This window comes from Bos mutus, chromosome 3 (genome assembly GCF_027580195.1).
Source record: "Bos mutus isolate GX-2022 chromosome 3, NWIPB_WYAK_1.1, whole genome shotgun sequence".
Lineage (NCBI taxonomy): Eukaryota > Metazoa > Chordata > Mammalia > Artiodactyla > Bovidae > Bos > Bos mutus.
In genome coordinates, this window is record NC_091619.1 from 64,685,174 (window position 1) to 64,712,397 (window position 27,224).

The following is a 27,224-nucleotide window of genomic DNA, read 5'->3' on the forward strand; positions in this document are numbered from 1 at the left end:
AATTCAGTCCTTTCCTGCCCCAATGATAGAGGTTACTTAAGGGTTCTCACTGTTAAAAGGTAGAAAAAAAAAACAAAAAGAGCTGTGCAGCTTGATCAAATATGTCAGTAGCATGAGGAGAGAAAGAGATTAAAGGAGAAGAAACACAGGGTAAAGGATTATAGAATACAGGGTGTAGGAAGCAACACTACATTAAAAAATGGAAGTCAAAGCAGCACAAGAAAAGTAAGAAAGACAGTGGATAAACCAAGGGAGTTTTTAATGATTTCCAGCAAAGCTCTACAAATGGTGTTAACAATTGGACTTCCCAGGCGGTGCAGTTGCAAAGAATCTGCCTGCCAATGCAAGAGACCCAGAAGATGTAGGTTCAGTCTCTGGGTCAGGAAGATCTCCTGGAGAAGGGAACGGCACATTCCAGTATTCTTCCCTGGGAAATCCCACAGACAGATGAGCCTGGCTGGCTACAGTCCATGGGGTCGCAAAGAGTCAGACACAACTGAGAGACTAACACCCGTGAGCATGCAAGCAATGAAGACAGCAAGATGCTTGTAGAGAGGTATTTTAAACAAACATAATAATTCAGAGAGAAATATTTAAAGTGCAAAATATTAAGTTCACATAGCACAGTCAATGAAAATGGCATGAGATAACAGAAGGATGGCAGACAGCAAAGAAAACAGAAGATGAGACGGAAACACAGATCTAGTTTTCCATTCTATCTCCAACCTCAAATCCTTGCTAGGAAAAAGTTTAACTCCTATTTATATGATTTGCTTATTAATATACTTAAGTTTATGTTTAACTTAAGAGTCTAAAAATACAGCTATATACATTTATCTATCCTGTACATGTTTGTTCCAAAACAAACCTCTTCATTAAAAGTCCCAAATCAAAACAGTTTTTATAACCAAATAAACCCTTCTCTCCATCTGGTATCATCAGCAGTATCCAGGCAGCATCCCTCTCCTTAAGTAAATGTATCTGAATCCCTACTAAGTGGTGGGCAAGGGGCATGTCTGAATAGGGAAGAATGCATGTCCATCAATATGATAGATTCATACTGAGTTTGATGGCAATTTTAATCATAACCCTTGAAATTATTAATTAAAAAAAACCACAAGTACTTTACCTTTATTCATCACGAAACTGTTTTCTCTCCCAGTTAGTATGTAAAGGAAACATACTTTCACAGTTGATTTCAATACTTCTGCAGTGTTCTATATTCTTCATGCCTATATATGTGGTCTTATGGAGACTGAAAGTTTCCATAGGGTACATAGGATTTAATGAGACAAGTGTGACCTTGCAAATTGTAAGTATTGTATAAAGTACTCAATACATCAGCAAGATGTACCATCACTTTTTTATTTGGCAATAGAGAAACACCATGTTACAGTGCTTATTTTGGCTAAAGAGTCAGTGCTATTTTTTTTTCCTGCTATCGTAGTGTTTTACATAAATTAATGAATGCAGTCTTTACACTTAGGAATAGACACACTTACAGATATCAGCCAAGTGAAGCTAATACACAGTTGTTCTCAAACTAAGCAAAACAACAATATAAACACAAGTAACAAAGAAAGGATGCCCTTATTTCCATTAATCACAGATTATATAAATTCTTCAGTTTCACATACAGAGATATTTCTAAATTTGCTTTATCCAAGCAAAAAAAAATTTTTTTAATTCAGTGTCATTCTTATAATCACTTTGAAAAGTATTGACATATTCCAAATAACTCCCTAATATGTGTTCACTAAAAATAAAAGCAAATTATGTTATGAACATAATTTAAAATTTCTGATTATGAAAGGTCACAGAGAAGTATATTAAATGTTACTTTGGCATTTCTATCTCATAGGTTTAAAGGAATGATAAGCTAAAGAATTCTTTTTAATGCAGATAATCATCCGTAGGCAATCAGTTAAGTGGAAAATATTACATCTTAAGGCAAGAAAAAGTTTGCAAATATTTTTTATAAAGTCAGTTAATTGAAAAAATTAATAGAATCAAACAGATGCAAATAAAAAATACTTATGGGAAGGAAAAAGTTCTTTGGCGCTGACTGTAACAGTATGAAAAACTTGCCTTCTTTTTAAAAAAGAATCTCATTTTGACATTTAATAAACATATTGTAATCCTTCAGAAATAACTAGCCTTTTAGTTGAACAAAGATGTAGAGAAACCAAAGGAGAAAGAAAAATTATCAAATAGAAATCACTTGAACACTTACTTTTTTTCTTCCAGAAAATAGGAGGAAAAAAAAAATCCATTTTCTCATGATTAATTCAAGGTCCTCTTATAATTTATATAGAGAAGCAGATAGTAGGATTCATGGTGGCAAAGACAATTTTCTGATAATACTACCATGAGTAAGTGTTAAACAGGGTTTTATCCTAAAAGGCTCTAGACCAGTTTACTTACTTTATATTTTTAAAACATTGCTTTATCTGTTCAACCCAATTTCAAGGCAAATTGGAATTGGAACATACACCTTAAGTACTCTTTAGTGGTTAGAAACATTTTTAAGAGATGTTTCTTTAGAAAAGTCAGGTTTCTTCCCTTATAATAGAGAGGGGTTTTTTATACCCATTACCCTAAAAATCTATTTGGTCACTCTTGTCTCTTGTGTCAAAGGCCACAAAGAAAGCATCTTACTAAAGTAGTAGCTTCTGAACTGACCAGAAACTAACCAACCTCAAGCACTGAACATGACAAACCATTCTCTTTAACATGGACAATTTCTTTTTTTTAGGTGAAGTATAAAAGAGAAAAATACAACTTCTGGAAAGCCACTCATTTTATCTGATGAAATAAATTCCCCAGAGTTGTTTCATGTACTAGCAGCATTATTAAATAGTGCAATTCTTTGAAACAGATTTCAAACAATATTCTACTCAAATAAAAAAGTAATTAAGTTTACTTATAGCTTTGTTTATAAAACCACACCTTAAAACTTTCAGTCCTTCAAACAGGAAAATTAACCTAAGCAATAACTATCTTGCTTACACAATACTAGGGATGGGTATGTGCAGACATATGTATATGTGTGAATCATTCAAAGTCACTGGTACCTCAACAAGAAACCAAAATACCAAATTTAAATTAAAAAATGAAATGCAAAATACTATATAATGGAATTTTTAGCTTTGATATATCTAAAGATATTCCTCTATTAATAATAAGGATTATGAACAGTCAAGTGTTAAATTAAGAATACATGTAAGAAAAATCCAGGAGCTACATACTCAAAAAATATTACAGCAATATTTCATATTGTTTAATGCTGTAACCTACACATTATGGAATACAGTACATGCAACTAGCATAAAGATTCTGAATCTATTTTGTAACTAGTATTACATAAATATGGCACATACATAAACTTAAAACCTTAAACAATTATGCTTCTTTCCCCACTTTTCATTTTCTACTCATTAATCAGAAACTAGGCACTTTAATCTAAAAATACATTTAAAAATATATATTTTAGATCCTTTTGGATAACTCACTCCCAAAATGAATAAAGAACACTTTAGGAGCAAAATCAACAAATCTAATCCATTGTTATACTGAGCCAGCCACTCTAAGTGGTATATAATTTACACACAAAATTAAAACAACTGTGAAAGTATCTAATATACTCCAGACCCTTATTCATACAAACTACCCATTTGTTCATATATTTATCACAAAGGACAAGAAAACATACTTCTATACCATTAAAAAATATTTTGTTCTATATTCAGGGGGGGAAATCTTCTTTAAGACCTCCCTAAGATTCAAAGTGTCAGTGAATATTTTAAAAATATGGGCATAATATGACAAACTCTCAAGTGTGCTAAGTTCTCTATGAAATAACTAAAAGCTAGTTTTATAGAAGGAGAAAGAAGAAATGATTTTACTAAGTCAAAATTAATACCTTAGGATGTTGAGAGAGAGTCTCAAAAATACATGGGAGAAATTTTAATTGCTGTCGTAGTTAACAAATGTTATATTTTTAATCAACATTCATTCAAGGGAAATGCTCTTATCTATACCAAGATAAAAGAAATTTCTTTAGTCTCTCTATTGTAACTTATGGGACCAGCAGTAACATATTTGGGAAACTTCAGTAAATCTAATATAAACTTGTAAACTTCTCAGTGGCAATTCATTTAAATGTTTTATAACAATACTCGGCCATTACAATTTCTTTGATTCAAATACTTAAGCAAATGCACAAGCAATAACGTAAGCAGTACATATTAAACACCACTACTGCCTAAACTAGATTAAACAACGAACAACTTTACAATTAAAAATACATTTTCAGGCAAAGTTAAGTTCGTTGACACTAGGAGTAATATATTCTTGCATGTGTGGGCCATAGAAGTCTTGGCTAAAATACATATCTTCAAGGTGTGAAGCGTAAAAACAAAGCTTTTGAGAATGAAACTGGACATTTCAGACAGCTTGAAGACAACAAATCGATTAATTCCCACATACTGCTTTCAAGTCAAGCAATATTTCTATAAAATAAACAACATTTCACAACAATTATTACCTAAAGCTTGTAAAAAGACACTTTGGATACACTACACAGGGATTCAATGACAGAACTTCTGTGTAAGTACAGTACAATCACTCATTCTTTACAAGGTTGTTTTAATCCTCCCTGAGTCCATATCCATCAATTCTGTAATATATGTTACAAAATTAATAGTTACCTTAAAATATTTCATAGCACACTAAACTGTCTGATTTTTACGGTACTTATTGTACTTTGGCTTCTAATAGGCCACTGGGCATAACAGGAACATGACTATTTAAACAGCTACTAGTATGCCTCAGTGCATCAGCTCCAAGACAGGCCATTAAAAGTTCAGTGCGGCGAACAAGCAACTGCATGAGGTCTTCAGCTAGAGACTCTATACTGGAATAGCGCACCTTCTCGAAATCAAAAATGTCTTTGAGAAAGAAAAGAACTTGATTCTGGAAAATGAACACAAAACAAATTGGCACTTGTTAGACCAAAATTATATTAAATCCAAATAGTTAATAGTATTGTAACAAATGTTGAATTAGGGGTCACTTCCACTACTAATTTCAAATCTCAGTGGAAAAGTGTTTCAGCTTTTTTGGAAGGTCTTTTCTTTTTCGGTGAAATAAGGGCTAATTACTACTTGTTTTTACTACTCATGGCTGACGTAATGGTCAACAACCAAAAAAGAGCTCTCTGAGAAATGCCTGTAAACACTAGAGCACTGTATAAGTATAAGGGTCTACTATTATTATTTGATTCCCAGTAACTGAAGTTTTCAGTGTTACCTACGAGCACTGGTACCATTTGAAGACAGAAGAGTACACTATTTCCAATAATTATAAATTCCAAATGTCTATTTTTCTGTGCCAAAAAAAGTTAAGACATGTGAAAAATAAAAATAATTTCAGGTCTCAAATCAGTGGAAGATGGTGAAGGATATTTCATTTCAATAACTTAATACTTAGGCTGAAACTCATTTTAAGCATCTTGTATACTACTAAGTATTAAGTTTCAGGTTGTTATGTTGTGATGGAAAAAAGTATTTCCAAAGAGCAACAACAAACAAACAGGAATATTTAATTTCTTTTTTTTTTTTTTTTTTTATCCCGCCCCAGGAATATTTAATTTCTATCCTACAGAAAATCAAATGTTATGTGTGTTAGTCACTCAGTTGTGTCCGACTCTTTGCCTGCCAGGCTCTTCTGTCCATGGAATTCTCCAGGCAAGAATACTGGAGTGGGTTGCCATTTCCTTCTCCAGGGGATCTTCCTGATCCAGGCATCAAATCCAGTTCTCCTGCATTGAAGCCGGATGCTTTACCATCTGAGCTACTAGGGAAGCTCCAGAAATCAAATGTTAAGAAGTACTAAGAAGGCACATCATAGATTTCAATGGATTTTCTATCTGGGAAGGGTTGTTGGCAATCAACTTTCCAGTCCCCTCATTTTACAGATGATAAAGAGGAGAACAAAGCATGATTTGCCCACAGTCACAAATGTTCATTAAGGTTAGACAATTCCCAGTCCAAAGTTTTCCCACTAAACACCTACGTTACAGTTGAGAGGTCAAGTAAATGCATCAAAGATGTATGAGTTTTCAATGACAGTAAAAAAAAAAAAAAAGAAGTCCTAAGCTATTTACATAAATGCTACATTAATAGCACATAAACAAAATAATTTAATTTTTTAAATGAAAGGTATAGAGAAACATCCAAAACTCCAAATATCAAAAACTTTCAAATTTATACTTGATTATGTTTACTTTTATTTGCTCCTTTAAACTCAGCCTAAATTAAGGACTATTAAATACTGAGACTTTTATTGGCACTGTGCCAGGCAGAAAATTCTGCAACAAGATGCAATTTGTGTTTTGTCAATTTAAATTGCTGACATTAGAATACAATTTTAAACTTCCATCTTCTTTCTTATAGCTAGGATTTTATCATTCACATTATTTTGAACCAGAACTTATTTTTAAACTGCCGCATGTGCAATAAAATAGATATTATTTGTTTTACAAATTTCAAGTGTCAGGCATGAAGAATTATCTATAGCAACTTGTTTAACATTGTAACACATATGAAAACATATATCCATTACAGAAGGAATTGATATGGTGAATGGAATTGTTGTCTTTTATCCAGGATAAAGCACAGATCTATATAAAACTGTTCCACTGGCATGGGTGACTTTTATAACTTTATATTTAAATAACATTCTTTCTTCTACAAAAGCAAAAAGAAACAGTAAAACTTTTTTTCAATTTAGAAAGAAGACATGATTCAATGACTAAACATACCTTGAAGAAGCAACATAAATCATAGAGAGAATTTCTAGGACCCAAAAAGCCCCAGGCTAGGACAGGGCTGATCTGCTCACAAATGGCATAAAAATGGGCAAAAAATCCATCTGGGATCTGTTGCAAAGTAAAGGAGAATCAAATTATTTTTGCCTTCCTGCATTTGCTTGCTAGCCAACATATGACCAGCTCTTTTTGAGGACAGACCAAGGGTCAATGATAAGCCAGTCTAATAAACTTACAAGGAACAGTTAGAAGTCACAGAATGCTTTTAGAACATTTCATAATCTATCCAACAATTTCAATGTGCTGAAAACATTACTTCTTAAAGGCATTTTCACCTCATAAAAAAGAAATCACAATGCTGTAACCAAGCAATAACAAGAATGCTACAATGTTCCTTAGCAGTACAATTTTTAGGATTAATGAGACTACCATGGTTTTAGCTAGTTCAGTAGAATTGAAGAACTTCTACTCACTTAGATTATCCGAAAAAGACTAAAATAAAGTTTACACTGATTAAGCACAAAAATATGCTTACTAGGATTTTTAACTTTCAGTTACAGAACAGATATTATTGAAGCATTTAATTATGTAATGCACCTTCTTGTGAAATAGTAATATATACAGCTATGATGTAGGAAACTCTCTAAGTTTATTAATAACTTTCTAAATTTCCCATGTTAAATAGAATCCTGTGAGATTTATCATAGCATCTACTGGGCTTAAGTACGCCTTAAGGTTCTGTCTCTTGGAGAAGTTATTTTCTCTTTTCTAGGCTCCAAGACATCGTTTAAACCTCAATTTAAAAATATAGCAGTCGTTGCCATTTAATGAGTACCTATTATATTCCAGATAATGAGCTAAGTTCTACTTAATTTAATAAAATGTTCCTGAAAAAGTAGGTCATGTTAACATCATTATCACACATAAAAAGCGAGACTTCAGAGGGGTTATAAAACCTATCCTAACTCACAAATAAGTAAAGGCCAAAAGGTTTTCATGGATACACTGACAACAGTCTAAAAGATGTTCTGTGTATATTAAATTCTAAATCCTATATTTATATTAACTACATATATTAACTATACTAGGAATTCAGACATGTAAGAAGTTAGCACAGGCACCAGGGAGTAATGTAAGCTGAACTCAACAGTAGGTAAGAATTATTTAAGTACAGAGGACAGAGTATGGCATTCCAGGTACAGGAAATAGTTCACCAAGAGGTGAAATATATAGGTATCTGTGGGTACATGAAGAACAGTAGTCCAAGGCACAAGATTTATATTAAGAAGAAGTAAGGTTAGGTATAATAATAATAATAACATATTAATAATATTCCATAACAATCGCTATTATTATAGATACTACTATTTATTAAACTTTTATATATTTACTATTTTTTTATATATTTACTCTTTTAACTTTTATGTTTTACCTCATTTCATCTTTGCAGCAGCTTTATGAGGCAAGTATTAATTCCATTTTGCAAGTAGGAAAACTGAAGGTCAGCTGACAGTTTAACTTACCTATGATCATACCACTGAATATGAAAATCAAACCCAAGTCTACAAGTCTGTTCCCCAGCCCTAAACCAGTGGTTCTCAAACATTAGAGTTTCTAATCATCTTGTTTAAAAACACAGGGTCTTTGGAATTATTTTCTGTACAATTTTTTTTCTTCTTTTTATTTTTGCTGTGCTGCCCGGCATGCAGGGTCTTAGTCCCTGGACCAGGGGTCAAACCTGCGCCCCCTGCAATGGAAGCATGGAGTCTTAACCACTGGACTGCAAGGGAAGTCCCTCATTTTTTATACAATTTTTAAAGGTTACATTACACTTACAGTTATTACAAAATATTAGCTACATTCCCCATGTTTTACAATACATCCCTGTTCAACATCTTTTAAACAAGAATTATTCAAATATATGGTCTCCAGAATTATTTGTAACAAGCACCCTTCTGCAGATGCTCAAAAACACTGCCCTCAGAAATACTATCTCAAAGTTATAAGGCTCAGGCTTAGAAATATGGACATGATAAAATACTATAGGTCAGTGGGCAAATAATAAAAAAAAATAAAAAAATGATAATGATAACCAACACTTGCATAATGCACTATGCCAAGCACTACTCTGAGCACATTGATCCTAACAAAAAACCCCACAAGGTAGATCCTATGCTCTTCTTTAGAGATGAGGAAACTAAGGCACAGGAAGGTTAAGACTTGCCCCAGGTCACGGCTCACAAGTGGCATTTGGAACCAGTCTCACTCCAGAGTCCATCCTTTACCAAAGGAGTGTGTGGCGAGAGCAGTGTGTAGAGGGTGAGATGGGCTGGAGGGTGTGCGGTGTGGGCACAGGATATAGACTTTGTGGTGATTTTTGGTGTTAAATAAAGCAGCTTTAAGAATCAATCATCATTTCTCAATTGGATTACACAAACTAACATCCACTATGTTAAACAATTTTTAAAATCTTGTAATATCATTAAGTGAAAAGACAAAAAAGCAAAAACTCTGTTCCCAACTTCAAAAACAGAGAACCCAACCCAGTGCCAACAGATCACTCATCGAGCTTGAAGGACAGGGCTTATGAGCTGCCATCCCCAGCTGAAAACTGACTCAGACGTTTCTTCAACAAGAGCCTCAAATTACGAAGAAATCCAAGACATGATGAGTTTTACCTTCATCTGTTGCCTTTTCTGTTTCAACACTGACCAACAACTTGAAGCCACAGCCTAAATATATACAGAGGAGAAAAAGCAAGATTTAATTGAATAATTATATAAACTTTCCATTTAAAAAGAGTGACTATTATTAGAAATTCAAAGTTAAAAGGTCTAAAATGTTTAAAATATTAACTAAAAAGAACTAGTTCATGTTCTTTCTATTGTTTGTAAATATTAATGAAAAGGTATTTATAAATTTTGAAATTAAATTCAAAGCCACTGACAGAGAAAGGCTGAACTCTGGTGCCAAGAAACTCAGTAATTAAATTCAAGTAATATTTTTTCCTCAAGAATTGTAGTAGTGCTGGAAATAGTTATGAGTTGAGCCAAAAGTTTTATTCCAATAAAGAACGAAGAGACATCCCTAGTAACAGGAACTAAAACACCCCAGTGGATTCTGAAGAAATCTGACCCTACTGTGGCATGACCTAACTTCGATCAAGGTTTTTAACTTGTCCCGAAGCAGTTACAGAAATGAAGAACATCCAGTTTTTATGGTTAAAACATACTTTGAGGGAAAAGTGGATTTATGAAAAATGCTTTAAAATGTGGTATCAGGCACTTCCAAAATGACTGTGAAATACCCAACTGAAACTTTTTTTAGTTTTCTAAAGACTCAAACTTTCATTAATTCCACCTACTTCAAGGTACACACTTCAGCCCAACAAAAAAAATGTTAAATAGAAATCTGAGTACAATAAACAACAGAAACTGAAAATATCCAAAGCATACAATACAGTTTAAACCCATTTTATTTTTGCACATGCTTATTTTTTTCTACCTTAATCTTTGTGTGTGTGTTGGCGGGGAGGGGTTTGCAAGTCCATGCCTGGGGTTCTTCAATTCCTTGACCAGGGATTGAACCTAGGCCTTCTGGCACTGAGACTGTGGAATCCTAACCATTGGACAACCAGGGAATTCCTTTCTACTTGAATTTTTTATAGTATTTGGGAAGAAGAAACTCTGCATTTTCCGCAAAAAAAATATATGTATCATCTTTTCACTGAAACTGCTACATTTCTATTTAGTCATAGAGTCATTTCAGTTACAATTTTTTGTTAGGCCTGACCTAGTTTGAAACCCAAGTGTTTTTTGAGATCTAAAGAAATACTGGGTCCTCAAAATCAAGGCAGGGACTGATAGATGAGCCCAAAGGCAAATTTCACTTTCATATGTTATATATCATACACATCTGATCCCAATATCAAAGGATGAGCTCAGTTTCCATAATAGTCGTTCTACAGGCAGACATATATTTATATATATTAATTTTATTCATCTTCTCAGTTCTGACTACTTTTTTTTATCAAATTTAAATGTTGAGAAACGTGAACCATCACTTACAGTTTCTTTGAAGGAGGAGTTTAGCCAGCGATTATTTACTACATTCTGTATGGATGTAGGTGGGTTTTCTAAATCTTCAAAGGAATCCATTAATATAAAATCCAAAACAACATCATAAAAGTTTAGATTTTTTACCTGTATTAAATTGTAAGTTAAAACAGAAATCATTATTACAGAGAGCTGAAATAAAGTCTGAGTGAGGGCTTCATATATGACAACAGCAGCACGTTTTTAGGTGAATCAGGTTAAAAGAGGAGAGACAACACTGAAAATAACTCACAACCAAAAGCTGTAATTCACATGTCAGTTGTTCCTTCCTAGATCCCATCAGGTGAAATTAATCTCTCCCTCCACTCTGTTCTAGAAGTCCTTTGTCCGTGCTTTCATTATGGTATCTACAGGCTCTTTCTGCTCTGTCATTTCTGTGAAAGTCACTCAGTCGTGTCTGACTCTTTGCGACTCCATGGACTGTAAAGTCCATGGAATTCTCCAGGTCAGAATACTGGAGTGGGTAGCCTTTCCCTTCTCTAGGGGATCTTCCCAACCCAGGGACTGAACTCAGGTCTCCCGCATTGCAGGCATATTCTTTATCAGCTGAGCCACAGGGGAAGCCTGTCCTTTAGTTACTGGTATATCCGCCTGTCTTCTCCACCACATTATGAATCTCTTACGCTTTCATTCATGCAGACTGTACTGTACTACACGCTATACCACGTGTGAACTAGATACTGAGAGGTTCTTAACTGAGTGAAGGAACACCAGAGAAAGAAGGACTGTGAAGACTGTGCCTCTGTGTTTCGGCATCTACTGTTTTCTCTGCCAAGAAAGCCTTCCAGCCCCTTGCAAACTCATTCTTTAAGCTTCCATTACAATAAAATATTCCAGGCTCATCACATGCTTTTTGTATTCTAGTGCTGAAATCAGCCAAATTTCCATGGAGTCCTAGTTCCTTTTAGTGGAGAGTGGGACTTAGAAGCCAAGATTTGTGTGTTAGGGATTGTGTTCTTGCTCCCAGACCCTCTCTGTGAATAGAGTTAGTAAGTTTATGTATGTTTACATATATGCAAACCTTCCTATTTATTTCTCTATTTAGTAAACTATGAATTCACACTAATAGCTCCAATTCCAACCCTAGCTTTTTATATTTCACTTCTCTAATCATGAGAAATCTCACTCTGATTATTCTCAATATATGTATTTTTGTTTGATCCTGTATAGGTAGCCAATCCCCCATCTCCCCTGAGCTGCCACTGTCCTATCTGAAACCACCCTTATACAGGTTACCATTACCACTCTGCTAAAGCCTCTGCTCATTGAGTTTTGGAAGGAAGGAAAAAGCACAAGAAGGAACAAAGGGTTTTTTAAAAAATATACTATTTTCAATTGTTGCCCCAATGTATAGACTGTGGTTGCTATTGTTTACGACTGTATCATAATAACCTTCACAAAATTGGTTTTACTGTCATTTAACAAGGACAAGGAAACAGTGGCCTCAAATTATGTAAATATTATGTATAAATAATGAAAGGGGATAAATATTATAAAAAATCTGACTTACTCCTCTAGCAGCAAGTTCCATTTCAGTATTATCCCAGTGATCAGTCTGCTCTAAAAAATAGATCATTTCATCAAAAACATCTTCAAACTTCTTTGGATTCTGCAGAAGAAAACACACTTTAATCCTAATCTCAACTTTATAACAATGCTCAAACCCTCAAAGTAAATATTCAAGTAAGCTTGTAAGATCTTCATTCTATTAGGTAACAATTAAAACACATTTTCAAGGTATGCCATATTCGTTTGGTTTATTTTGTTAGCCCAACATTTTGCAGAAGTCAAGACTAAGAATGTAAGTAAAATGTCATAAGCAAATGCTTACTACTCAAATATATGTGCTTATTTAGGTTAGTCTTTGAGATGAAAACTTGGTTACAGAAGATACTATGTGATACTTTTGATAGAGTTCTATTCCTTTTGGAGGAACTCTAGTTCAAATCATACTCTAATTCAAATCAATGGGTTTATCAGCCTTGGGAAGGCCAAGATAGCAACATAAGATTTATATTGGGTTTACTGTCTTTCTGCCTGTAATGAGGGAGACCTGGGTTCGATCCCTGGGTCAGGAAGATCCTTTGGAGAAGGGCATAACAAGCCACTCGAGTATTCTTGCCTGGAGAATTCCACGGACAGAGGAGCCCAGCAGGCTCCAGTCCATGGGGTCACAAAGACAGAGCAACCAACACATTTCCCTGTCTTTCTAGTGGTGGCAATTTGATAGGCAGAACAGGCTATTGTGTTTTGTTTATTATTATTTTTTAAATCTTTTGGCCACGTAGCATGTGGGATCTTAAGTTCCTTGACCAGATATGGAACCCACACCCCCTGCATTGGAATCTCAGAGTCTTAACCACTGGACTGTCAGGGAAGTCCTATTGTACTATTTCAATTTGAATTTATTTGACTATAATACTATGGAACTTTTTCATATAATTATTAAATATTCTGTTTCTTTTGTTTTTTTTTTTAAAAAAAGATTTACATTGGAAATTATAAGTAGTTAATATGATCCTAAATTTATACTGGGCTTCCCTGGTGGCTCAGTGGTAAAGAATCTGCCTGCCAATGCAGGAGATGTGGGTTTAATCCATGGGTCAGAAGATCCCCAGGAGATGGAATGGCCACCCACTCCAGTATTCTTGCCTGGGAAATCCCATGGACAGAGGAGTCTGGAGGGCTACAGTATCCTGTAGAGTCAGACATGATTTAGAGACTAAACTGCAAATTTATGTAGCACTTTTAAAATATGTTTTCCTATGTATCATTTATTTAATCATCATAAGAACTCTGAAATAGGGTACCATAAATATAATCCTATTATACAAATGAGGGAACTGAGATTCAAAGGGATTGTGTTTGAAAACCAGGTGTTCAAATGGCTCAGGGAAAGTCTGTTTGAGGTTTCTTTTTCTCATCATCTAGACACATCCTGCATAAATGAAAAGTGGTTCCTTACAGTATTAATAAAATTCCTGCCATTGCTTCTGCCTCATTCAGACCCATGAAGATGAATACGAGTGAAAGGCAGTTCAGTTTGTATTTCCAGATTTCTGAGATCTACACTATTTCCTAGGACCTTCTTACTGAACGGGATTGAGGGAGGCATAAGAAAAGAGGTATCAAAATAATAACAGTGGTGGGCGTATAGCTGATTTAATGATAATTCTTACCATGACATTAGTAGATTTTTAAATGGGAAACTGAATATATTCATCAACTTGCTCAAAACTGTATGAACTTTATACACAGAAAATAAATCAACCCAAGCAGAAATACTTTGGGGGTTATTTATTTTTAGTATGTGAATTTTTACAAATATCTACAAAAACATTTTCTTCTATTAAAAATGTAATAATTTTTAATCATCAGTTCAATTGAAATAATAACAATAAAATAAACTTGCCAACAAAACAAGTTTACCTTTCGTGCTTTTACAATTAACGCTGATAAAATTTTCCTTCCACTCTCAGCAAGGAATATCCTGTTGGCTGTTTCTGAAAGAATTACCTGAAAAATATCCATCCCCAAAGAAAAAAGGAAACCTATAATTAATTTGAATGGATATCTGACTTTATAGCACATGTATGTACAAATAACCCTAATACAGTTAATACATGTTGCTGCTGCTGCTGCTAAGTTGCTTCAGTCGTGTCTGACTCTGTGCGACCCCACAGACGGCAGTCCATCAGGCTCCACCGTCCCTGGGATTCTCCAGGCAAGAACACTGGAGTGGGTTGCCATTTCCTTCTCTATGGTACTATTTCAGCAGGTACACCACAGGAATAAAAAAGTCCTAAGTAACTAGAATAAAAAGAGCTCTTGAACAGAAAATTTTAAAGGATTAAAGGGAGATAAATCTGAATTTAAATCTGTTCAATTTAATATTAGAAAAATTTGAAATAATTACACAACTCCAGAACAGAAAAATAAAGAGAATTTTGTTGTTAAATGACCTTATTTTACCTTAGGAAATTGGTGATTTTACAACTGATTCAATTGAAAAACATTCTAGAACACATACTAATTGATAATAAGAAAAAGGACTTATACTTTAAGCAGTTACTTGTACATACACATCTCTAGCATCAAAATATTGTATTCTGACAAAATGTGGTAGACCCAGGAAGTTACAGGAGAGGATGACAAATGAAGACAAATGAAGGGAGACAGCAGGGAGGAAAAATAAACTTAGTACTTTTTATTTGCCATTACGAATAAGGATAATAAAGAGCAAAGAGCTGTCCTGTTTATATTCAGCTGGACTCTATAGCATGAGGGTGGGGATGAGTGGCTGGATGAAGTCACTTAATGTTAAAAAAAAAATACCTGAAAAGCCTGTCGAATACAGTGAAGTTTGGCAAGAAAATCACTGTCTCCTAGGCACTCCAACATTTCAGTTCTAAGTAATAAACAGGGGAGACAACTGTTAAAGTGCATTTAAGATCAAGCCTACTACAAGTCTGGAATAAGGCTTAACCTCAGGACCTTAATAAAAAACACATGCCTTTTCAATACTGACAAAATACATAAAAAAATTGTTTTGTGCCTAAAAACATTTTTCCCCTATTCTCATAAATATTTTAAACAAATATCAGACAAACATATCAACAGCATCTTAATATTTTTCATAAACATAAGCCTGATACCTAAGCACTCTTGAGTAAATTTTTCCTTCTTCAACTAAGCGCATGGCCTCTTCGTAAAAAGGACAGTGGCAAAGGGACTCCAGGCTGTAGGTATGCCGCGCTTCTTTGTGCTCTGCAAGCTAAGAATACGTGTGTTAAAACAGACTACACTGATACAGGATGAAAAATTATAAAAAATAAAAAATAGGATCTTACTAATATACTCAATCTGATTAAAATGTGAAAATAATTCAATAAGATTTTACAGCTAGTAAGATCTGAATTCATTTTATTTCAAAGTTCAGTTGTAACAAGTAAAACTTTATAACAAGCTTAGTTTATTTTGAGTCCAATTACTTAAATTCACAGTGTACAGAAAAGCAGTATTTCACAGGTCATCAACAATAATAATTGATGATGAAGCACTGGGGGAAAAAAAGAGAATTTTTTATCATCCAAAGAATGCTTTAAAGTATTAACTCATGATTGTATATGAAGTAAAACTTTCTACAAAAATACTGTAATAATCTCAACTTGGTGAATTCTAGGGAATTTTTTTCTTATATGTATCTTTGATTAACATTTGTATAACTGAAAAATAGTCATGTACTCTGGCTAGCATAACGACTCTACAAATGCAACTCCAGGCTTCTGACAGTTCATTAAAAAATAACTGTAAACACTACAGAGTTGGCAGCTAAGCAGAAAAACTCCAGAGCAATTTCATTTCCCAATACCAAGTGATCCACTTAAATAGAATGCTGTAGGGGTTTTTGGTTTTTAAAAATAAAATAAACTACACTTTATTGAGATATAATTCACATACTATAAAATTCACCCATTTAAGTATGTAATTCAGTGGTTTTTAGTACATTCACTGGGTTATGCAATCAGCACCACTTTGCAATTTCAAAATATTTTTATACTATGCCAACAAGAAACCCTCTGCCTGTTAGCAGTCACTCCCCATCCCCCTTCTCTCCAGGCTCTGGGAACCAATAATTTTTCAGTGTCTGTGGAGTTTCCCACTCTGGAAACGATACAGACAGATTGAAGTACATGCAGCATTTTGCATTTGGTTTCTTTCATGTAGCATCATGTTTCCAAGGTTCACCTATAAGGAAGCATATAACAGTACTCCAGCCTTCTTTATGACTGAATTGTGTGAGTATATCACATTTTGTTTATCCTTTCCACAGCTAACAGACTTGTGGGTTTTTTCCACTTTTTGACAGTCATGAATAAGACTGCTTTAAACATTTATGTACAAGTTTTTTTTAGTCCTGAATATTCATTGGAAGGACTGATCCTCAAGCTGAAACTCCAATACTTTGGCCACCTGATGCGAAGAACCGACTCTTTGGAAAAGACCCTGATGCTGGGAAAGATTGAAGGCGGGAGGAGAAGGGAATGACAGAGGATGAGATGGTTGGATGGCATCACCGACGCAATGGACATGAGTTCGAGTAAACTCCAGGAGTTGGTGATGGACAGGGAAGCCTGGTGTGCTGCAGTCCATGGGGTCACAAAGAGTGGGACACGACTGAGCAACTGAACAAGTTTTTTATGTTTTTAATTCCCTTGAGTATATAACTAAAAAATGGAAGTGTCAGATGGTAACTCTGTGTTTAACTTTTTGAGGAAACAGGTTTTGCAAAGTGGCTGCACCATTTTCCATTCCCACTAGCAACGTATAATGATTTAAATTTTTCCGCACCTCTGTCAACAATTGTTATTGTCCATCTTTTTTTTATTAGTGAGTGTGCTGCTGCTGCTAAGTCGCTTCAGTCGTGTCCGACTCTGCAACCCCATACACGGCAGCCCACTAGGCTCCCCCGTCCCTGGGATTCTCCAGGCAAGAACACTGGAGTGGGTTGCCATTTCCTTCTCCAATGCATGAAAGTGAAAAGTGAAAGTGAAGTCGCTCAGTCGTGTCCAACTCCTAGCGACCCCATGGACTGCAGCCTACCAGGCTCCTCCGCCCATGGGACTTTCCAGGCAAGAGTACTGGAGTAGGGTGCCATTGCCTTCTCTGCTAGTGGGTGTGAAGTGGTTTAAATTTGTCTAATGACTAATGATGTGCAATATCTTTCATATCCTTATGTATCCTTATGTATCCTATGTATCCTTATGTATGCCTTTGTGTATCTTCTTTGGAAAAATATCTATTGAAATCCCTGGCCCATTTTTAAGTTAGTTTATTTGTCCATTTATTGCTGGGTTACAACAGTTCTTTATGTATTCTGGATATAAGACCTTTATCAGCTACATGGTTTACAAATATTTTCTCCCATTCTACTACCTTCTCACTTCCCTGTTGGTGTCCTTTAAAGCACAAAAGTTTCTACTTCTGATAAATGCCAATTAATTGCTTTTTTTTCCTTTTGTCCACCTTAAGTTTTGTTTTGTGCAGAACATGAAGGTTGGCCAGAGGTGAGAGGCTAGGGATTTCTAAGGTCTTCCCTGGACACATGCATAGCCCTGCACATGCTTGTGTCCTTCTAGATTCTCAGGAATATGCTGGAGCTTTTCAAAGCTCCCTATAAACATCTCTTTACCCAATTTTTCCTTTTAGTTTTTTGTTCACCCTCTTGCTAGCTCTGATGGTATTACCACTTCAAGCAGCTGCAATGTTAATTCCCGCTGATATTTTTCAACAAAGACTCTAGGGATAGAAACTTTGTACATAGCAAGCTCTGAGTCTGGTCAAATAAAGACAAGTCCTTAGAACGGAGCTTTGCAAGGAGCTGCCATACAGGTCAAATGGTGACAATTCTCTAGTGATGGGACTGTTGGGAGGCTCCAAAGCCATTAAGTTTCTTCCAGTGGCTGCTGAGCCCTTGATTTTCACAGTCACCACAGTGGTGAACCTGTTGGTTTTCAAGACTCCTCTGGAGAGAGGGATGGAAAAGGAACAAGTTAAAAATTTACAGTGTGGAGTTCCCTGGTGATCCCAGTGGTTGAGAGTCTACCTGCCAATGCAAGGGACACAGGTTTGACCCCTGGTCCAAGAGGATTCCACATGCTAAAAGGCAGCTGACCCACAACTACTGTGCCTGAGCTCTAGAGCCGGCGAGCTGCAACTACTGAGCCCATGGGCCACAAGTACTGAAGCCTGCACACCCTAGAGCCTGTGATCTGCAACAAGTAAAGCCACCACAATGAGAGGCCCATGCCCTGAAACCTGCCACTCGCCACAACTAGAGAAAGCCTCAGGCAGCAGCAAAGACTGAGTGGAGCCAAAATTTTTAACAGTTAAAAAAAAAGATTTACAAAGTTCACTCTTTGCATGGAGATTCAGCCACTGTCCTTAAATAAATGCTCTCTGAATTTTTACAAGTGTTTAATTTTCAGAGTTCTGAAAATTTCTGACAATTTTTGCCAGAGTTTTCATTGCTTTTGTGGAGGAGATCTTTGGAAGCTTTTACCCTACTATTTCAGAAGTGTTTCTCCATGCTGTAGTTCTGGTACTTCATTTCCACCCAGTGCTGTGCTAAATGCTGTGCTAAATACTCAATTATCTCACTTCTTTACAACCACTGATAAAGGAGGAAGACTTTTTGAGAATCCTTGGACAGCAAGGAGATCAAACCAGTCAATCCTAAAGGAAGTCAACTCTGAATATTCACTGGAAGGACTGATGCTGAAACTGAAACTCCAACACTTTGGCCACCTGATGCGAAGAGCTGACTCACTGGAAAAGACCCTGATGCTGGGAAAGACTGAGGACAGGAGAAGGGGACGACAGAGGATGAGATGGTTGGATGGCATCACTGACTCAGTGGATTTGAGTTTGAGCAAACTTTGGGGGATGGTGAGGGACAGGGAAGCCTGGCGTGCTGCAGTCCATGGGGTCACAAAGAGCTGGACCGACTGAGCGACGGAACAACAACAAATTACTATCTACATTTCAGAGGTAAAGAAATAGAGATTTAGATTAGCAGGAACTTGCCCCAAGGCCCACTACTAAATGGCAGAACTTATAACCAGGCATTTATTCCAGAGCTTATATGTACTTTTAAATATCAAACGCTATGTACTCTACTATCAGCCTTATCCAAAAATCCAAAGGAGTAGTGTCAGCAGTATTTAGGATAGTGTATATATATATGTGTGTCTATTAGTCCAGAGGCAAAAAAAAAAAAAAAAAAAGTAGACAGAAATGACAATATTTGACATTATATACTGTCGGCTTTAAGTAATATTTCCCTTTATATTTTACAGAAAATAGATTATGCTAAAGGAAAAGTGTTTTTGAGGTTAAAAAGAAACATAACAGTTTAAAAAATTAGTGTGGAAATTCTTTAGACAGTAAATAGTTTAAAGTTTTGTACCACTGTCAAAACAAATAGGATCTATGTACACCTACCAGTAGAAAAAATCCTAAAGAGGAAACTAGGGCTCCAATTAAACTTGCTACATAAAATACTTTATACTAATAAGAAGTGAACAAAACCAACAATAAGAGATTCCAGAGTCAAGTCTTGATTTATTAGTCTATCTTGCTTATTTGTTGGTTTGGCTGAGTTGACTGTGTAAATAAGTCTCTTAAAATAAGCTTGCAGCTGTGAAAATACGTCACATTGAAGATCTGACACTAGCTAACGTTATCACCAACTCTTCCTAAGAGACAATGACAACGCAGAATTTACTAATTTAAATCCTAAATTAAATTAGGATTGAATTTTTAAAAGGCAAATCACTAAATGATGGCTTAAATTCTCATTTTAGAGTATATCTTATAATAAGATTTTTTTTGGACAAAATTCTTAAAAACTTTAAAAGGCTGCAGAAAAAGGTTAACATTTTACTAGAGCTGAGATGTTACTTCAGAAGCGGAAGTCAGTAACATAGTTTAATCCCCACATATGGAAACATGTAATTCACCATGAAAAAGGGTTCTTTTATTTGCTAGCTGAAACTTGAAATGCCCTTCATTTCTAAGTTATTTAACATCTCAAATTACTTCCCCCATGCCTTCCAAGAGATGCAGGAGAGACTGGGCCTTATCTTCTTTGGCGAGCAATGACTTTGCTGAATGTGAAGTAATATTTTTAAAAGCCCTAATATTTTTAAAAGCCTCTGAACAACCATGAAAGAAACGTCCAAAGTCCCAAAACTATTATAAGTTGGATCATAAAATAGGCTAAGTTCAATTTTAATATAGACTATTTTTAACATTTACATTTTCCTTTCAAAATAACCACCTAAAATTATAAATAGGACTTATAAAGAAAGCAGGAATGACTATATCCCCTATCTCACTAATAAAAAAGAAAAAAAAAGGAAATAAACTTACAATAACTGCCTTCTAAAATGGCACTCATGAGACTTCCCTGGTGGTCCAGTGGTTAAGAATTTGCCTTCCAATGCAGGGGACACAGGTTTGATCTCTAGTCGCAGAACTAAGATCACCATGCAATGGGGCAACCAATCTGAGTACCATGTACATGTGACCACAATGAAAGATCCTGCACGCTGCAACTAAGATCCAATGCCGCCAAATAAACAAACATTTTTAAATTATAAAATAAAAAATAAAATGCCACTCATGATCATTCTCTCTTCCTGGTACTTCATACCGCATCTCATGTTGAAGAGGGCTAACCTGGGTAACCAATAACAGATAGAAATAATGGCGTGTGATTTCTGAGGCTACATCAAAACAATCACTGCTTCTGTCTCACTCTCTCTTGTGGAAGCCAGGTGCCATGTTATGAAAAGGCTCAAGCAGTCCTATTGAAAAGTCCATAAAACCATAAAAAACATAGGTTTCCTACCAAAAGGTAGCACCAACGTGCCATTTATGTAAGTAAGCTTAGGGCAGATTCTCCAGCTCCAGTCAATCTTCAGATGACTACAGCCCCGGCCAACATACTTGACTACAGTGTACAAAAGACCTCAAATCAAAACCACCCAGATAAACCATTTCCACATTCTTGATCCTCAGAACAACAAGATAATAAATGTTTGCTATCGTTGTTACTGTTGAATGGGAAATAACTGGGGGAGTGGGCAGGTGTCCAGTCTCAGGATTTTTGATTTTTGGAACCACTTCTTGGCGCTGGCAACCTTGGTGACCTTGAGCATGCTGAACTCACAAAATCTTGCTCAGGGGGCAGCCTTACCCATTGTGACAATGTCACCGATCTGGATGCCCCTGACGTAGAGCAACAGGTGAATAGACATGTTTTTATGTATTTTTGGATATAATAGAGGTGTCTCAGGGGATGAAAGTGGTCCTCTGCATCTTCATCTTAGTCACCACCCAGACAGGATCTGCCCTCAGATGGAGATATTACCAGTAAAGGGGCATTTCTTGTCAATGTAGGTGCCCCCAATGGCCATCTGGGTGCCTAGAAGCCCAGACCAACGTTCTTGTATTGTGAGAGCCTCTCCCTGATGGTTTCTTCAAGCAGGACCCTCTTTCTATTTTGAAAAATGGTGTCTGCTTGCCTTTGGTAGGCACGCTCAGTCCAGGAGTATATATTCCAGGATATATTCCAGTATATAGTCCAGGATATATTCCTTATCTAATATATGTGACTTTAGAATTAAATACCAAAACAACAGGCCCTTCGGATTAGTGCTCAGGACGTAGTTCTCACAGGACTAACCCTAAGGCCCATGACCTCCAGAAAACCACCCCATAAGCCTTGGATTTTAAAGGAGACTCCTAAAATGCTTGAGCCTCTATTAAACCCCGACTGTGGAACCCCCAGGATATATAGAAGGCTATAATATAGACTAACAAAAAGACACATGCCCCCTAACTGATTTAATCCCTAGAAAACTGAGGACTCTGGCAACTAACCTCTGAACCGGAGCACATGGTCCCACCCTTTAAGATACACTCCTGAGACCTGGGACAGACCTAGTCTTGGCACCAGCCCCCAGTCCACATCTGGATTTTATTGGTTCTAGGACAATAAACTTTGGGTAGTTTATTACATAGCAACAAGTTACTAATGTAATAGTGGAGAGATACACAGACTTCCAAAAACTGGAAAGCAAATGGAAGTGTGTTGACAGATGAAAGAGATGAGGAAGCCATAGTCCTGAATAAGTTCGAGAGAGTGAAAGTCGCTCAACTGTGTCCAATTCTTTGTGACCCCATGGACTATGCAGTCTATGGAATTCTCCAGGCCAGAATACTGGAGTGGGCAGCTTTTCCCTTCTCCAGGGGATCTTCCCAACCCAGGGATCAAACCCAGGTCTCCCACATTGCAGGTGGATTCTTTACCAGCTGAGCCACAAGGGAAACCCAAGTTCAAGAGAAGATATAGTCAAAGAGGAGCGCCAGGCCCACAGTGAGCAGGTATGAGGGCAGGACTGAAGAAGAGGGATTGAAAATGGGAGTTTAAATGGAAGTCTGTGTCCAAATAACTGTAGCTGTCCTGTATCTTATTCTACTTTCTGCCATGGAATAGAAAGGCAGCTTACAGGAAAACAAATTTGCAACCAGAGAACATTTCTTTTTAAAAATTACTTGAACAGGAATTCCCTGGCAGTCCAGCGGTTAGGACTCCGTGCTTTCACTGCCGAGGGTCAGGGAACTAAGATCCCACAAGCCATGTGCCATAGCCAAAAAGCAAAACAAATTACTTGAACCACCTGGGGAAAGCAAGTCTGCCAGGGTGAGAGATGCATCTGCCAGAGTAAAGCCCTTTCCATTCTGTATTCAGGTGTGCCCTGAGGATTGGGCTATTTCCACATCATTCATCCTAAAGAAATACCTGCCAATCAACAACCTCAAAGAAATAGACTGAGCCCAGTTATCCTTCCCTGTTCACCTCTTCCAGAAGAAACAAACATAAAACAAGGCTGTTATCCCACACAATCTACTTGAGAAAATCAATCCAGTCACCAATTAAGCTTTCAAATTTGAAAAGAAAACCATCAGTACAAAAATGAAAGCCCAAGATAAACAGACAAAATTGACCCCAGAGGAAATAAGATAATTCTGGGTTGCTATAAACAAGAGCTATCAAGTCAGAGAGGTAAAGCAAAAGCTTTCCAAGTTTCCTTTTAGAATATGACTAGAGGTATCTGAATTATAATAAAACTTTCTCTTTAAAGAGAACCCTAGGGACTTCTCTGGTGGTCCAGTGGTTAAGAATGTGCTGTGCAATGCAGGAGACATGGGTTCAATCCGTGGTCTGGGAACTAAGATCCTACCTACTGAAGAACAACTATGCTTGTGTGCCACGGTTACCAAGCCCCTGCATGCACTGAAAGATCCCACATGCTGCAACTAAGACCTGACACAGCTGAATAAATAAATACATTTTAAAAATAAATAAAGAGAACCCTACAACTTATATATTAAATTTATATACAGACACACAATGGTAATTGTGGTAATTCTAAGAAAAACTAAATTTACAGCTAAAAAATACTGTTGTTCTTGTTTAGTCGTTAAGTCGTGTCCCACTCTTTGCAACCCCATGGACTGTAGCCCTCCAAGCTCCTCTGTCCATGGGATTTCCCAGGCATTTCCTGGGAAATGGGTTGCCATTTCCTTCTCCAGGGGATCTTCCTGAACTAGGGATCAAACCAGCCTCTCCGGCTTAGCAGGCATGTTCTTCTACCACTGAGCCACCTGGGAAGCCCTTTGCAATTTTAGATTCTACCTATTAAATGACAATGGAGGACAAGATGGTTAGATGGCATCACCAACTCGATGGACATGAGTCTGAGCAAGCTCCAGGAGTTGGTGAAGGACAGGGAAGCCTGGTGTGCTGCAGTCCATGGGGTCGCAAAGAGTCGGCCACCACTGAGTGAACAACAACAATTAAATGATAATCTCTTTAACAGACAGGAAAGTCGGGACAGTACTCAATGCAGTGGCTCCCTAACATTCAAAAGACTCTTCAGAGCTTGAAAATTATGCTAAGTAAAAGAACATCAAACACAAAAGATTATATACTGCACGATTCTATTAGTATGAAGTGTTCAGGACAGGCAAATCCACAAAGATGGAAAGTACAGGAGTAATCGCCCCGGACAGTGGGGTAGGAGAGAAAAAGAATTGATTACCAATAGGTAGGAGTTCTTCTGAGATGATAAAAATGTACTGGAATTAGAAAGTTTGCACAACTCTGTGAATATACTAAAACCACTCAACTGTACAGTTTAAGAGAGTGAACTTTTATACTACATGAATTATATCTCAATAAAGGTATTAGCTTTAAAAAAAAAGACTTTTCAGGGAAAAAAGGCTCTGGTTCCAAACCACTGTCTGGTAAAGCTTATACAGGAGAATCTTGTTAATCACTTTCAAAAGTGACTGACCAACCTTAGAGAAAAGTCTATGCCAGGACTTGCTTTAATCTAAATATTTAGGCAAAAACTCTTTCTGATAATTCTGAATTAAAGCTTTCAAATTATCACAAACTGTTTAAACTTCCCAAGGATTTCTGGTCTTATTTTCTTAACAACTTTGTTCATTAAACAGTTTTTTTTTCTGCTAAGTTCTTGGCATATAGTAAGTGCAATTAAAAGTAATTTAACAAACATTTCTTAAAAAGGAATTGATCTTGGAACATTCACATTCTGAGATCATACATTTACACTTAGAAGCATTCCTAGGAGATTTTGTCGATAGTGAGCCCTTCCTGTGGTATTCATGCATTTTCTTTCCATAATTTATCAAACCTTTATAGCTTAAACCACATGATTCAGCATCCTACTTCTGGGTATGTATCAAAAGGAAATGAAATCACTATCTTGAGATATCTGCACTCTCATATTCATTGCAACATTATTCACAATAGCTAAGAAATGGAAACAACTCAAGTGTATATCAATTGATGAACGGATAAAGAAGATGTGGTATACATAAATGTATGTATAGTCAATCAAATATTATTCATCCATGAGAAAGAAATCTTGCCATTTGTGACAATATGTATGGGGCAGGATCTTGAAGGCATGTAAAGTGCAATAAGACAGAGAAGGACAAATACAGTTCACCCTTGAACAACGTGGGGGTTAGGGGAATTGACCCCTTCTGTGGTTGAAATAGTCATCCCCCCATTTCCTTTTTCAGGACCTGCCTCAGATACCAAAGTCTTCAGATGCTCAAGTCCCATAGTTGGCACTTTAGTATTCATAGTTTCACATCCTTGGATTCAACCAACTGCAGATGATGCAGTATGTATTTACTGAAAAAAAAATCCATGTATAAGTGCATCTACACAGTTCAAACCTATGTAGTGCCAAGGTCAACTGTACTGTATGGTATCATATAATTTTGATCTAAAAAAGCCAAACTCATAGAAACAGAGGATCAAAATGGTGGTTACCAGGAGCAGGATGTAGAAAAAATTGGGGAGATGCTGATCAAAGGGTACAAACTACCAGTTAGAAGATGAATAAGTTCCAGGGATGTAATGTACAGCATCATGACTCTAGTTAACAGTACTGTATTATATGCTTGGAAGCTGCTAAGAGAGCAAATCTTCATACCACAAAGAAAAAAGGTAATGATGTGAGGTGCCAGAGGTGATAACTAGCCTTATTGTGGTAATTATTCCAAATATATGTTTCAAATCATTGCTCTGTACAGCTTAAACTTCATGTTAAGTCAATTGCATCTCAATAAAGCTGGGGGGAAAAAAAAGAAAGATAACCCTGTCTATAACAATCCATAAAAAGCAGAGGAAATAGCTACTTCATAAAATGAGTAGATATATTTTGTGTGTTGCAAACTTACAAGTTTACTTATAAGTAAAACTGTGAACTCAGGAGATGATACTGTAAGCAATAGCTAAAATACACATATACAGAAAAATCTTGAGAGGATGAAAGATTATGGTCTGTACAGCTTTAAAGAAGGCAGAATCAAAGTTTAGGGAAAAGGGTGTTGGAATACCAAGCTTTCCACACTAGAGCTTGAATCCACACATCAGTAACAGATGTGTGATACTATTTATATGAAAAAGGACAGCAGTAATATCTAAGAATCTACCATAAAAATGAAATAATTCTAAGATAAAATTGGCCATATGTAATTTTTAAAACTGTCTCAAGTAGAAAAGATTATAAACAGATGACCACTTTGCAACCTTCTCTTTGGATAAAAAATTTAAGTCTCAGCGTAAAACAAATTACTCATAAATCCATAATTTAGTGATCACCACTGCTTACATATTAGTGTATTTATATCTAGCCTTTTTCCCTCAGACTAAATACTCACATAATACACCACAAACAGGTTTTACTTCATCACAAAATTACAAGCACATACTCTGTATACTCATTTCACTTAACTTATGTTCCCATGTCATTACAAACTTTGGAAGCGTGTTTATGGCACTATAATATTTCAAATTATGGATATTCCATAATTTGGCATTACACTATTTTCAGTTTTTCATTATTATTAAAAATGCTGTGAATAGTTTGTATATATAAATCTTTGAATCTCATTTCCTTGGGAAAAAAATATCTAGAAACATGATTTCTCAGCTAAACAATCTGAATAATTTTAAGATTCTTAAGGTGAACTGCTTTCCACTAACACACTGATATGCCTCATCCATAACCCAGTCTATGAAAGTGTTCACTTAGAGTCTATGTTTACACGTCCACCTCTCTAAAGAGACTCTAAACTCCTGTGGGAACTTACGTTCATGGTACATT

At 36.1% G+C, this 27,224-nt stretch overlaps 1 protein-coding gene and 1 pseudogene across 6 annotated transcripts in view; both read right to left on the bottom strand.

Moving 5' to 3' along the window:
- Positions 1-1,351: 1,351 nt before the first annotated feature.
- The window catches only part of MIGA1 (mitoguardin 1), a 77,519-nt gene continuing 51,646 nt past the window's right edge, over positions 1,352-27,224 (bottom strand). For all 6 annotated transcript variants that reach the window (XM_070367833.1, XM_070367831.1, XM_070367836.1 and 3 more), the window contains 8 exons: positions 15,600-15,718; positions 15,280-15,352; positions 14,374-14,460; positions 12,455-12,553; positions 10,897-11,031; positions 9,508-9,561; positions 6,824-6,940; positions 1,352-4,974 (listed from right to left, as the gene is read on the bottom strand). In XM_070367833.1, the coding sequence (XP_070223934.1) occupies positions 4,756-4,974; positions 6,824-6,940; positions 9,508-9,561; positions 10,897-11,031; positions 12,455-12,553; positions 14,374-14,460; positions 15,280-15,352; positions 15,600-15,718 (903 nt within the window). In that variant the 3' untranslated portion in view covers positions 1,352-4,755. The remainder of the gene's footprint in view (positions 4,975-6,823; positions 6,941-9,507; positions 9,562-10,896; positions 11,032-12,454; positions 12,554-14,373; positions 14,461-15,279; positions 15,353-15,599; positions 15,719-27,224) is intronic.
- LOC102281458 (small ribosomal subunit protein uS17-like) lies at positions 15,740-27,216 on the bottom strand (annotated as a pseudogene).